This window comes from Echinops telfairi, unplaced genomic scaffold (assembly GCF_000313985.2).
Source record: "Echinops telfairi isolate 266 unplaced genomic scaffold, ASM31398v2 ScPeMD7_17;HRSCAF=63, whole genome shotgun sequence".
Classification (NCBI taxonomy): domain Eukaryota; kingdom Metazoa; phylum Chordata; class Mammalia; order Afrosoricida; family Tenrecidae; genus Echinops; species Echinops telfairi.
Window position 1 is genome coordinate 4,949,508 of NW_022103914.1, and position 14,223 is coordinate 4,963,730.

The window sequence follows — 14,223 nt, forward strand, 5'->3', positions numbered from 1 at the left end:
TGAAGTTCCCTTAAGGGTACAGAATACTACTATTCAGGGATAGTGGCCACAGTATTAGATGTTAGAAGCGAAGTTCTCATTCCACATCCTTTTAGCAAGTAACCTTTATGAGCCAAGTTCTGTCTTTCTGACCTAAAAGAATTCTTGCTTCTGTGACCTTGTCATGCAAGAGAGCTGGAGATTTAGAGGATGAGAGAGATCGGCGTCATTGACAAGCACGCCTGTGTTTCTACTTGGTAGAGAGGGAGTGTGTCCCCTGTCTCGTAGGATGCTTCTTTCCTCGTTCACTGTTGTACACCAAAGCTGAGTTTGTGTTTTCACCTGAGTTCATAACCACTTTGACTCTCTCACTGCTGTGCATAATGCCACTAATGCCGCCTGGTGAGGACTTGAATAGAGCCACTTTTAAAGTGTGTTAGAGCCTCACTCAGAGGTCTCTCTCCACTTAGACTGCTTCTTGTCCTGCAGAGAATGCAGTGCGAGCTGCTGCTCCTAGTGCTTAGCTGGCTATGCCTTGAAATGGTTTCCGTTGGCCCTTTCCACCCCTGCTCCTCTTACGGCTGCTTTCTATTTAGATGCTGACATCAAACGGAGCACACCCTCCAACGGCAGGCCCTTCGTTTCCACCCAGTCCTTGTAAGTACTTTTTATAAAGCCCTGTGATGTTTGAGGAAATAGCCCTCCCTCTGGGTGGGAGAGGCCAGGGGCAGCGCCTTCCACGTGTATGCAGAGGCCAGGTCAGCGTTGGACACCGAGAAGGAGGGGACAGACGATTTTTGACACAAACCGGGTGTGCTCTGGAGGCAAAGCTTGCAGCATGTAGTGTTCCTGCGCTGCTGTCTCCTGATCGTACCTGAGTCCCCCGAGACCAGGTCTCCAGAGAAGGGGCCTGATCATAACTAGGATCATGGGATCAGATTGAACCCGGTTAGGGGAACCAAGAGGAATGCCCTCCCTGCAGCTCACAGACCGGTTTCACTCACGGTGCTTTGTAGAGAGAGGCAGCACCCCAAGACTCCTGAACTAGCAGTGCCCTCACATGGTCACGAAGCTAAGCCAAGCGCTTAGCGCAGTAAGACCTGTCATTGCGTCCCCTTATCACTTGTCTATGAAGATGATGAGCTCAGACACAACGCTTGTGAGGCTGGTGCACAGGGTCGCGAGGAGCCAGAACCGACGCGGCGCACCCCCCGCCAGCGGCTGAAGTTGATGAGGGACAGCGAAGCGCTGGGGGTGCGGCGAGGGCTCCATCGGTCCAGATGGTCCTGCGTGCGGAGTCAGATCCTGGGCGGGGCTGCCATCTTCCTGCCCTTCCCGGTGCTCAGCCCTCCGGATTCTCTCCTTTCCAGCTCCCACTGCTTCCTGCACTCCACGTCTGCGGAGGCCGTGGCCATGGGGCTCCTGAAGCAGTTCGAGGGGATGCAGCTCCCTGCCGCCTCGGAACTGGAGTGGCTGGTCCCAGAGCACGATGCGCCTCAAAAGGTACAGGCTCTTCAGCCTGGCTTTCCCGCCCACTGCCCAGCACTAGGAGGCCCTGAGCTTTTCCGACCTGGTTCTTCTCAGTCCCCCATGCGGCACGAGCCCATGTGTTTCCTCCTTCCTCCTAGAAAACGCTCGTTGTCAGTCTGTTGAATGAATGAGAGCTTGCCTGGTTTTCCAGGCAGGTGTCAGAAGAGGAGACGAGGCCTCCTTCGCCGCCCTTCTCTCCCAGGACTTGCTCACTAGACCCAGAGGCATAACTTGTGAGGTGCAAGTACCTTCGAGACGCACACAAAAGAGACAGGAGAGCTGTTCCGATGCTGCCTTTCTCTGCGGCGGAGTCTTTGGCGGAGTCTTTACAGCGGGAAGATGCCTCCTCACATACTGTAGTATTAAATTTTTAAAAAATGGCGCAGGGGAGTGGGGTGCCAGCCCCCACCCGCTGCTACTAATATTACTACTACTCGGATTCAGTAATACTACTTCTGGGTTCAGTAATGCACAATTGTACGGTTGAGATATATAAATATTATATTAAAGTCATCGAGAGCATGAGAGATAATACAATAATACAGTCAGGCATGTTACATGGTAACATTGCTCACCTCCGCCCCGCTTGGTGGTCCTCATGGGGGGAACCCGGCTGCCAGAGCAGGAGCCGCCTCCCTCGCGGGAGCTGCCCTCTCGTCCACCGCCCTCATGGGAGCAGCCCTCCTTGCTCAGCCGCCCTCTGCTAGCCACCCTCGGCCAGCCACCTCCTGGGAACCCCCCTCTTGGGAAGCAGCTCTCCTTATTTATTGCTAACCACGCATCATATTACTTTAGGGGGATACATCACAGCATCATGCATCACAGAGAGGGGCAATACAATTCATCCTTGAACAGGTTTGATCATTCTGGTGTCTCATACAATAAAGCAGGCAATAACTATCCTGGGAGGCATGCAAGCCCCCTGATAGCAGATAGCAACCTACTTCATAGAGAGGGGTTGTAACATAGGCAATACAAGCAATAGGAGGGGGATGACCTAGGGGTGAATGTGCAATAGTAAGAGGAGGGAATAGGGGGCCTTGTGTGGCAAGATAGTAACCTAAACTTAGTCATCTTAGAGTGGTCCCGGGCTTGCCTATGGGCACTGCTTCAAGGGAACAATAACAGAAAGGAATGGGCCCTATTTGGGGTGAGTCAGACTATGCAGTCTGGCCGCTCTAGATGGCTGCTGTTAGGGAGAATAACTTCTGACCTACTTTTGCTGCCTACTGAACAATTATTCTCAAGCTAAGTCTGGCATATATTTTGGGGAGACAACTTAAGAGAAATCCCTCTGTTCCTCACAACATACCAGGCGTCCGAGGGGCGGGAATAGGGACAGTATCAGCAGTGGGTGTCCCTGCCCTGGAATGGCCCTTGCATCTACACTTGGCCTGCTCTAGAGCCATCCTAACTTTGGACATGTTATTAGGAGAGACCAGTCGCTAGGGAAGGACGTCATCCTCAGTAACGAGGGGATCAGTGCAAAAGAGGAAGAGCCTGGAGGAGACGCTTGCCGCCGTGGCTGCCACAGTGGGCTCACTAGAGTGACAGTTACACATGGGGTCGCTGTGAGTCGACAACAGCAACAGTATCTTGTGGTTTCTTTGGTCTTTCTGAAATGCCTTTCGTGGACTGTTCTTCTGCCCCGACCAGAAGGTCAAGTGTGAGTTGTGCTCAGGCTGCCCACAGTAGGTCAGCCCATGCTTTCTCTTGCAGCTCCTGCCCTTCCCCGACTCGCTGCCCATCTCACCAGACGACGGGCAGCACGCCGACATCTACAAGCTGCGGATCCGTGTGCGTGGGAACCTGGAGTGGGCCCCACCCCGGCCTCAGATCATTTTTAATGTTCATCCTGCTCCAACGTGAGTCCAGCGACCGCCCTTTGGAAAGTGGACCTACCCACTTTCGAGCGCCAAGGCTGCCTTCTCTTGTCTGTCCCTCCGACTGGACCCCGTTTCTCTTGAGCGGCCGAGGGGAAGATGCTGTATCCTGTCCTCACGTCTGACTCTCACTTCTCCTGGAGCAGCCCAGAACAAGCTCCTCACAAACTGGCCTTCTCAGCCGATGCCGGCCTCCCAGGAGTTCTCGGAGCTTGCCGCTTTGTTTTATTCTCTTCTCTGTGGATGCTGAATGCGCTTCTCTCCATTGCCCTCACTTTCCCATCCTTCCACTAAGCCACACACAGCACACTGTTGTAAAGACACAAAGAATGCCTTGACCAATTCAGCCTTTTTCATGTGCACAGTTCAGTCAAGCCAATGACACCAATCACGTATCGCTACTAACCGACAGAGACAACGATGCTGCCCTGTCCCGCCCCTCCCATCCCTGGCAACCACCACCAAACTGCCCTGTCTCTCTGCCCAGTTCACGTAGCCTCATCCCTCCCGGTGATACGTGTGCAGCAAGAATGCTTTACACCGGGGAGCCCCATTCCAGACCTAGTACCAACTGTGTATCCTCCGTGCAGATCCCCCCAGGGGACTCAGATGATTGAACCCTAAAAGATTCAGTGACCTACCCCTTTTCGTTTTTAAGAAGAGCCATTGTTTGCATTCTCGCCTCCTGCCTCTGAGATCTGCCAACCCCTCTCCTTCCTCTCTCTTCTCAGGAGGAAAGTGGCCGTGGCCAAACAGAATTACCGTTGTGCAGGGTGTGGCATCCGGACAGAGCCCGGTAGGTATCTGCCCAGACTGCCACCCAGGGAGTTGCCCTGGCCCACACTTGGGCAAGGGGTGTGTGTGTTGTTCAGAGTGGTGGTAAGAGGAGTAATAGCGCAGACCTGGGGGAGGGGAGTGGGGGAGGACAGTGGTACCAGAGGGACATGACTTCTGGGAGCGGGTCACCAGGATTGGCTCTTGGAGACTGTTGGGTAGTTGTGGCCAGCGTCTTAGAGACTGGGTTTTGCCAACTCTGGCAGATGCAGGACCCACCGGCCCTACTGTGGGGTTCTGTCCACTTCAGTGAGCACAGAGGTGGGTGGAACGCCCTGGCCATCGCTTCTTGTACCGTCAAGGGGCACGGCAGAGCTTCCTCACTAGCATGTAGCTGCTGAGGTGGCTTCTGGCCTTGGCCCTCCTGTTTTTGCAGATTACATCAAGCGGCTGCGGTACTGTGAGTACCTGGGCAAGTACTTCTGCCAGTGCTGCCACGAGAATGCCCAGATGGTCATCCCCAGTCGAGTTCTGCGGAAGTGGGACTTCAGCAAGTACTATGTCAGCAATTTCTCCAAGGACCTGCTCATCAAGATCTGGAATGACCCCCTGTTCAATGTGCAGGACATCAACAGTGCCCTCTATAGGAAGGTGAAGCTGCTCAACCACGTCCGGGTAAGACCCGTGCATGACAAGCCAGCATCAGGGAGTTTTCCCCTTCCCGCCCCTCCCTCTCTTCATTCCAGCTTTCCCAAGTGCATGACACCACTCTGTCCCGGGGTCAGCGTTGGCACCGTCCGTCCATCACATCCGCTCTAAATCTTGCCCCTTTCCCAGAGGTCTAGCTAGTGAGTCTCAACCCTGGCAAAGGCCCCTCTGAAGCTGTAGGCAGTGAGAGCCTATGGCTACGCAGGGTCGCGCCCTTCCCTTCGCTGAGAACACTTGATTGGGGAACAAGGTAGGGAGTTAGAGTCCTGGAGTTCTCTTCTTAGCTGCTCCCAGCTGTGGGTGTGATCTGGGCAGGCTGGCGAGCCCACCAATCTGTGTGGCCTAACAGAGGGGCCTTCCCGGCCTGGGGATCGCTTTAGAGCAAGTTGTTGACTCGGGCGTCGAGGACAGGGCAGCTCTGGCTGCCGCGTCCAGGGCTTCTAGCCCCTGAGGTCTGTTGAGTCGATTCCCGCTGCCCCATCGGGCTGTCGAGGCTGTGACTGTCCAGAAACATAGCCAGCGGTGCTGCCAAGGTACCTTTGGGTTGGCTTGAACTACAAACCTTGAGGTTAGTAGTCTAGCATTTGACTATTTTTGCCATCCAGAGGGACTCTTCCCAACATATTTCCCCCCCTCTTCTCCTCTCTCGTACCCTGCCCCCCCTCCCCTTTGCAATGTCTTTCTCTTCAGCTGCTGCGAGTCCAGCTGTATCATATGAAGAACATGTTCAAGACATGCCGTCTGGCCGAAGAGTGAGTCCTCTGTGGAGGCTAGACGCTTCCGGCAGAGTGAATTTCTCTAGAGGGGACATGCCCTGTAGTTGTAGTTGGCCTTTGGGATATGAAAAAGGGGGTGGGGGTGGGGGTGGATCTTGAAGACAACGTAAACACAGTAAATGAGAAGATGCAGCAGTGGCTGGACTGGTTATTTTATCCCAGGCAGGCCTGCGCTCTTCCTAAGCTGGCCTGGGTCATGCTGCAGGAGGTTGTAAAAGTCACTTCTGCCATGCAGTCCCCCAGCAGGGAGAGGACTGCTGTGGCCAGCAATGCCCAGGCTACCCTAAGGCTCCCTGATGGCCCCCTAATGTTGCCCGCCGTCTCTGCGGCGTCTGCCTCGCTCCTCCCTAATGGGCACCTTCCACACTGCCGGGCCTCACGCCCTGTCCATTCTCTGCAGGCTGCTGGATTCCTTTGACACAGTTCCAGGCCACCTGACGGAGGATCTGCACCTGTACTCCTTGAATGACCTGACCGCCACCAGGAAGGGGGAGCTGGGCCCCCGGCTTGCTGAGCTCCTCAGGGCAGGGGCCGCCCACGTGGAGCGGTGCATGGTGAGACCGGGGTTCTTGCCATCGTCTGGTTTCAGGAAGTTGGCCTGGCCTATCAGCAACTGTGTGAGAAACGGAACAGGATGCTGCGTCCCAGCGGCCTAACTGTGGCATCACCCAGAGCTGGAGCAGGCTGCTCACACTTCTGTAGTCCGCCGCCCCTTTTCAGAACAAATCGCTCAGCACGCCCGTGGCCGTTAGACACATTTGCGCTGTGGCCCACAGGCCAGGGTCAGGTGCAGGTATCTGGTTCGGCAACCACTCTGGGGAGCTCTGATCTGGAGATCTGGCTTTAGAGGAGGAAGTGGTCCTGGCGTTGCCCCTGGGTAGCTCAGGGCTGAACTGACAGATTCTTCTCGAAGGTGTTGTCATGTTGTGGCAGCAGAAACCCTGGACTAAAATTGGGAGAGGACCTGGGTCTTGGCTTTTTATCATTTTCAGTCATTGACTAAATGAAATATTTTGCCCTCTCTGAGGTAAACCTCATCCCCCACACCCTCTAAAATAAAGATCTACTGTTCTTTCCTCTCGGTGTTTTTGAGGATTGATGAAGTAACTTATAGGAAAGCATTTTATTTTATTGATTTTTTTATTAGGAAAGCATTTTCAAGCTTTAACGATATGAGGTAATATGGTTCTTAATATACTCCACCTGCCAGAAATCCTTCCTTCAGAACCTGTTCCCTTAGAAGGGATTCCTGTGGCAGTCCCAGAGCCAGGGCTTGCCAGGGGCCATAGGGAGACAGCCCTGCTTGGCCTGGAAATCTAAACAATCGCCCTGTCACCTGACCCAAGGCAGGGGAGCATGCTCCCCTTCACATTCCGTCTTCACTTCCTCTCCATGGAGTTAGCGTCATTGGCCGTGGTCTCTCGTTCAGAGCAGTCATTTCCCACACTGGATGCTGCCTCCAGGACCCCTCCGGACACCCTCCTGGCCCCCCGGGTCCTCTCACCACTCGGGTGGTACCGGTGGGTTTCTTGAGCCTTGAAAAGCTCCAGGTCATACTGCCCGGCCCAGGCCTCGTCCCTACCCTTCCCTACCCTCTTCTCAGTGGAACCCGAGAGCCCACTCGTTCTGTCGTTACGTTCTTCGCTGGGCCTGCCCTTTTGTGCTAGGTCCAGCTCCTCATTGGCTGCCTCTTTCCTCCCCAGCTCTGCCAGGCCAAGGGCTTCATCTGTGAGTTCTGTCAGAATGCGGCCGATGTGATCTTTCCTTTTCAGCTCCAGAAGTGTCGGACCTGTGAAGGTGAGTGAGCGAGCCGAGCCACCCCGAGCGGACTCGTTTCCTCTCAGCCCCTCCTCCGCTTGCTGGGGTGCGAATGACTGTGGATAATACAAATGGTTTTCTTACTCCTTCTTCCCCCCCCCCCTTCCTAACCCAACTAGAGTGTAAAGCATGCTACCATAAAGCTTGCTTCAAGTCTGGAAGCTGCCCCCGGTGTGAACGCCTTCAAGCCCGGCGGGAGTTGTTGGCCAAGCAGAGCCTGGAGTCCTACCTGTCCGACTACGAGGAGGAGCCCACCGAAGCCCTGGCCCTCGAAGCCACCGTCCTGGAGACCACCTGAAGAAAGAGCTGTGCTCTCCATCACGGGACTAGCGGCAACACACAATGCGGAACTGAGCCACCCCTTTAAGGACTTTGCCCACGTGGGGATTTTTTTTTATATATATATTATTTTTTTAAATAACTTGTCTGACGTCCTTGTGGCATCCTCCCGTCTGGCCTTGTTTTGGATGGCGGGGTCCAGTCTGTTAGCGACAGATACTTGCTCAGCACCAGGTTTTCGCATCAGTGCTGCTAGGTCCCTATATGAAGCGTCTAGTGCCTCCGTCAGGAAAGGCCAGCTAGGCCCAAATCTCTAGACCTTCCCGACCTCCTCCACCTGGACCTGACCTAGGCCCAGCCAATCACCAGTGTCATTTCCAGTTTGACTTCCTCTTCACGTGGGAGTTTCTGAGCCTGCCTCTCCAATAACTCACTACTTCGCTGCTGAAATGGGGGATGGAACGTTTCTCTTCCCAATATTGGCCTGCGGTCAGACTGTGCCCTGAGGAGAAATGACAGAGGGCAGGATTACCGGGCAGGTGTTCTGCCTGGCCCCCTCCTGTCTTTGGGGGCCACAATAACAGCATTAGTCCTGCCTGGAACCCTCAGGTGGGGCCTCAAAGAGGCCGTCAGGACTGAGGTGCCACCGCGCCAAGAACAGATCTGATGCTGTGGTCAGGGCCCTCTGTGGCCTTAACCGTGGGCACAGGCGAGGCTCCAGCTCTGTTTAAAGAACATCCATCAGCAGAGCTGTTGGTATGAGGTCTCGCGTCACCAACCTGGCTCTTTGCAGGTTTGCTCTTTTATGCTCAGGCAGGGCTTCAATGGCGTGCTAAGTTGAGGACAGAAACCCCATGCCTCGCCTAGGGTCAGCGAGCCCCTTACTCCCGTGCCCTCCCTTAGATGGTAGGCGTGGCTCCTAGTCAAAAGAAGGGTCAGACCCCATTCTCTCTGGGCTTCCTGCAGCAGAGCTGGGAGCCGCCCTGGTGGTGGGTCTTTTGCCTTATGGTTTCTTGTGTCACAATTGGGGGGGAAAGCTTCCTGCTTAGTGTTGTGAGAGAACTTTGGACAATTTGTGGATGCGAGTGCGAAGGTCCCCGTGTTCTTGTGCTAACGAGAGCCTCTAGGCCAATTATGCACTTAACTCTTTCTCTGACCTTGGTACTCATCATAGCTATTCAGTCATCCTTTTCAGATCACTAATTTTAACCCTCCTCTTGTTTTAAATGTATTTTGCTGGAGAGATTTTGTGGCTGGGACCTTGTCAATGTCTGTGGTGGTCTTTCGTGGCTTTAGCGTTGAGCGCCAGTCCGGGCCGCCGCTCTGAGGACTGGCAGCTCTGTGAACTATAGTATTTTTGTTCTGGGACTGGATTCTGCCCGTGTACTTGTCTTCCTACAGTTACTTGATAGTATGACCCCGGTGTGTGCGCTTCCCCATGAGGCTGAAGGAAAGCTGCACGTGGCTGGTGGAAGCTGAGGAATGACCGAGCTAGAGAGCCAGGGCATGTCACAAGTTAGGAGCCGGGCACTGAGCTGTGAGCTGGAGCGAGAAGCCACAGGGAGCATGTCAAGCCGGGTTCCTCTGTCTCAGCTGGGAGCCTGAAGGCCACGGCAGGCCGGGAGGCCCCAAGGCTCCTCTCCTTTCGCCTGTGTTGAGGCTGCAAAAACAAAGGCCTTTCTGCCCAGCCCAGGCTTGGGAGGGCTGACTCGAAGCCCCCTTGCCCTTCAAGGAGCTTTGGGTTGGGCATGACCCCACAATGCTCCAGTTTCACCGGAGGGATCAGGCTTGTACAAAACAGTGAGCGCTTCCTCCAGTTGGGCTTGAAAGGCCAACGCCGGCTCTAAGTCACTACACCGGTGGAGCGCTGGCTGCCCTGCCTCTTCCATGTTAGCCTGAGATCCACGGATGGAAAGCGCTGCCCAGCACCTGCAGCAGACAGGGCCCAGCAGTCGTACAAGTTCCCTGTTCTGCGCTGCTTTTAACTACCTTCCCAGCCCCAGCCCCTCCGACCTGACTGCCTCCCTGCTTTAGTGACCCTGGCACCATGCCGTCATCACTGCCCAAACACCCATTTATTTATTTATTTGAGGCTTGGGGGTGGGCGGGGGGAGGGCAAAAGATGGACTGTCTTGAAAGCACTTTGCAATTTACCAGTATCTGAACATGCCCTGCTTTGTGGGGAGAAGCTTCTGAATGCACTGAAGAGAGTTCCTTCTGAATGGAATAGGAGGGAGGATGTGTTCTCTGGAGATAAAGGGCAAGAACAATCTGCTTCCATGGTGGAGACAAGACTCAAGACAGCAGAAGAGTGGGAGGCCAGTATTTCCCACTTAAATGAGGCCGTTACTGTCTTTCTCTGCCAAGGCGAGCGAGCTTTTGTGTAATTAACAGAGAAGGAGCAAGCATCTCGAGAGATGCCCTATGTGCGTGTAACTCGTTTTCCGAACCGCATTTCTGTTCACTGTTGTTCTGACACAGCCTGACAGTAGTAGTTCTTGCCCCCTTAAATAAACTAAGGAAATGAAATCCTGCCTGGTGTGTGCCCTCCGTGTCGGTCAGCGAACGCTGGAGCCTCTGCTGTAAAGCAGGCGTGTCTGGGAATGCAGAGGGGCGCTGCGCTGGGATGTCAAGGGAACTGGATTTTAAAGAGTCGGGACAAAGGGGTCGGAGTGCTTTGTCCCTGACTTAATATACGACCTTGAGTGAATCAGGTCATCTCTCTGGGCATCTGTTTCTTCATGGGTAAGATGACAAAATTAGACTACGCGACACCTAGTCTTGCCCAGAGTATGTACTTTGGGACGTGTCAGGAGACAGCAGTCCCAGGAGAGGGACATGGCGCTTGGTAACGTGCAGGGGCGGCGGAAAAGCGAGGAAGGCCCTCAAGAGGGTGCCTCCAGGGTGGCACAGTGGCTGCCACAGTGAGCTGGGGCCTGGGGACAGTTGAGGATGGTGCAGGACCAGGCAGTGGTGCCCTCTGTTGTGCACAGGGTCGCCTTGGGCTGGGACTGACTCATTGCTACCTTACAACATTTTTCCCCAAACACTGAAGGTGCCCCTTACGTGGCCTCTTGGGGCGAGCCGTTGCTTAAAGAGAGGTCAACCCGCCTCCCCCACATTGGATTGGTCTCAGATGCCTCACTTGTGCACATCTGCCTAGCCGGTTGCTCTGACACTCCTTCCTGCAACTTACTGAACACGCAGACCCTCTGGGATATCTGTTGTCATCTCCCACCAATGCTAAATACGTTACCAACATTAATGTATTTCCCCCTACAGCAGTAACTGAAAATAGTGACCCAGAGATGTTTCAGAACATGGATGCGCCTGGAGGATATTTTATGCTGAGTGGAAGAAGTCAGTCATTTAGAATGGAGATTGTCTGAGACCACTAGTAGAAAAAGTCAAGAAAACATGGATGCATAGAAAGAAACATTCTTTGGAGGTTACCAGAGATGGGAGGGAGGAAAAATCACCAACTAGAGAGGAAACATGTATTCACTTGGGTGAAGGGAAAGGCACAATGTGTACTAATAATGTGACCAAGACAAAGGCTTATGCTGGGAGGCACACAAGAGTAAAGGAGTGGAACAGGTAAGTACTCCTGCATACAGCACCCTGCAATAACATGACGCTAATTGTTTGCAAGTGGATGGCAAACGGAGTACACCCCCTGGTGTGTATAGAGATAGGTATGTTTGGCAGAGGAAAGTCTTTGTGCTGCAGATAGATCCATGTAAATAGCAGAGCATACAGGGGGCAAAGGTGAGTGAATCATTGGGCTTGGGACTGAAGACCCTCGTTTCAGGGGGACTTTTAGGTCAATTGACACAGCATGGTCTGGCCGGAACCTGTTCTACCTACATCCTACTTTGGTGAGTAGCAACTGGAATCTTAAAAGCTTGCAAGCAGCATTCTACGATGCAACTATTTATTGGTTTCTCCCCATCCAGAGCCAAAAAGAGTGAAGAAAAAGATACAAGGAAACAACGAAAGACCAGCCTTCACTAGCCTGAGACCAGAAGAGCCAGGTGCTGCCTGCCTGCCTGCCTCTATTGGCCCCTCTGATCGGAGTCACCATAGGGCGGGATAGGGGTAAACTGTGGCACAACGTTCACAATCATAAACAACTAGATTGATAGTCTGACAGAGACGATGGCCTTAGACACCCTTCAACCCTGGGACTGACCCCCCAGCCCCAGGGATCACCTTTCCACCAAGCAACAGGCCTCTCGAGTGAATGCATGATAATGGGCGTTTCAGAACAACCAATCCTACAAGACCAAAGGACAGCATCTGCCCCAAATCTCATCTCAGATGCACGATCAGAACAGGAAACGGGGAACCCAGGAGGAAGTGGGGAGAGTGTGGTGACACTGGGGGACTTGCACCCCATGACACAAAATTGAAGAGATTATTGATTGAGAAATGCACTGTACATACCCAACCCACAGTAAAATGTTTTTTAAAAAATGTAACACCCTCCCCCCACCCCCCATCCTAACCACTGGTTTGAAACCGTAGCTCTTCAGCTCTGCTCTCAGCCCAGTGGAATGCTCTTGAAGCAGCATTTCCCTATCACCTGCACAGCCATCTGTTGAGTTTTTTCTTTACCCCTGCTGTGTTCCTTTCCCACTGCTGGCACCAGATTCGTCTTTTTATCTCACATCTCCGCTATCTCCACTTGGTCGTGCCAGTCTCTTCCCAGCCCCTCACCCATCAACTGTCCGAGTTGGTGGCACAGTGAGTTAGGCATGGGGCTGCTAACTGCCAGCCGCTCTGTGGGAGAACGATGAGGCAGTTTGCTTCTGTAAAAACGGGGTCTTGGAACCCCCCTGGGGCAGTTCTACTCTGACCTAGAGGGTCACTGGGAATTGGAATCAACTCAAAGGCAGAGGGTGGGGAACCCGTGCCAGTTTCTGCCAGGCTTAGAGTCTTGTGCGGGAGACATATGACAAAGGCACTAAGCTTTCGTGAGAACCATCAGGAGAAAGAGCAGCTAACTGCCAAAAAAAGAGTCACAATTAAGACCAGAGAGAGCAACTAAGGCTTCCGGGAACACGGCACTTCAACCAAGACCTGTTAGGTAGCAGGATAGGGGATTGTTCCTCTCCTTGCCTAGGGGTCCCCTACCGGAGCTTGGAAGCCAATGCAGGCTAAGGGCCATGTGCTAATTCAGGCCCTTAAGCCACGTGGGTTTAAGTCAGCCAATGGGTCAACTAGTACAGTTGATCATAATGCCCAGCAGAAAGTCCAAAAGGCCGGAACCTGGAGACCACGTGCCTCTTTTCCAGCTGCTCTTCCGCCTTTTGCTCGGCTGTGCCACGGCTTGGCCACACCGCAGTCTGCCTCTCTCTGGCCTCAGGCCATCAAGTGTGGGGTGCAGTGCCTGTGTTCAGTTTACTGTGAAGCCTGCAACTTCTTCTGTCCTTTATAAAAACCCTCTGAGATCACAAACCAGGCTTCTGGGTTTCGTACAAAGCCAAGGGCGGAGGTATTTCCCACTGAGAAACCTCACAGACCCACAGTATGAGCAGGAATACGCCGAGCTCCGAGTCGGGAGGGAAGGGAAGAACACTTGTGAAGATCACGAACCAGGAGGAGGTTGGACGGAAGGATTTGGGGTTTTGTTCTAAGTGAGAAGTCATGCTGGTTTAGACGAGAGTATGGGTATGCATCCCATCATCCTTACCACCACCTCGTTGACCAAAACATGCAGAGGATACACTCCAGATGCTCTGCTCTAAGTCTGAGATGCTTAAGCAGGGGTGCTGGGCATTTGAAAGGTACCGAATGCAGGATGTAATCCAAGGAGAATCACGCCTTGGGAAGGGCGAGCACAAGATAGTCTCCTTCACAGGATTTGCAGATCTCCTGAGTGTGCTGCCAGCAAAGGACTATGCTGGGGACCCTGCCTTGATAATGGGCTCACCCTGAAGAAAGGAAATAGGCAGCCAGCCATGCTAAGCATTTCCTCAGGCCCAAAGTATGTGATTTATGTACCCTGCAATGGCAGAGCGAAGAGGTGATCTTTATAGCATCTTGTTAAGGTAAGGCCCTTACTTCCTTTTGTCCTGTGAACTTTTGGGTCAGAGACAGGGACCACTGTGCCTAGCACACCCCACTGGCTCTTCTGCCATGATCAATTCAAGTTCTCCCTTAGACCTGGTCTTCTGCCATACAACTGTTTGCATTGAAAGTGCTGGTGGTAGCAGCTGCCGGGAGACCCCCACTTTCCCATTGTGAGCTTGATGGTCCTTGGGATCAGAGAATACTGCCATTGAGTCACTGCTGACTTATAGTGACCCCATAGAGCAGGGAAGAACTGCCCCCCGCCCCCAGCCCCTGTGAGTTTCTGAGACTTTAACTCTTGACTGTAGTAGAAACCAGTCTTTCTCCCACCGAGTACTAGTTGTTCCAAACTGCTGACCTTGCAGATCGCAGGCCAATGGGTAACCACTAGGATGGATGGT

General features: G+C 53.4%; 1 protein-coding gene across 1 annotated transcript in view; it reads left to right on the forward strand.

Moving 5' to 3' along the window:
* RUBCN (rubicon autophagy regulator) overlaps positions 1-10,276 on the forward strand; it is a 43,638-nt gene extending 33,362 nt beyond the window's left edge. The window contains exons 12-20 of the mRNA XM_045287604.1: positions 576-636; positions 1,350-1,482; positions 3,229-3,374; positions 4,124-4,188; positions 4,603-4,841; positions 5,565-5,626; positions 6,051-6,204; positions 7,354-7,447; positions 7,588-10,276. Coding sequence (XP_045143539.1) covers positions 576-636; positions 1,350-1,482; positions 3,229-3,374; positions 4,124-4,188; positions 4,603-4,841; positions 5,565-5,626; positions 6,051-6,204; positions 7,354-7,447; positions 7,588-7,766 — 1,133 coding nt within the window. The 3' untranslated portion in view covers positions 7,767-10,276. The remainder of the gene's footprint in view (positions 1-575; positions 637-1,349; positions 1,483-3,228; positions 3,375-4,123; positions 4,189-4,602; positions 4,842-5,564; positions 5,627-6,050; positions 6,205-7,353; positions 7,448-7,587) is intronic.
* The last annotated feature ends 3,947 nt before the right edge of the window (positions 10,277-14,223 follow it).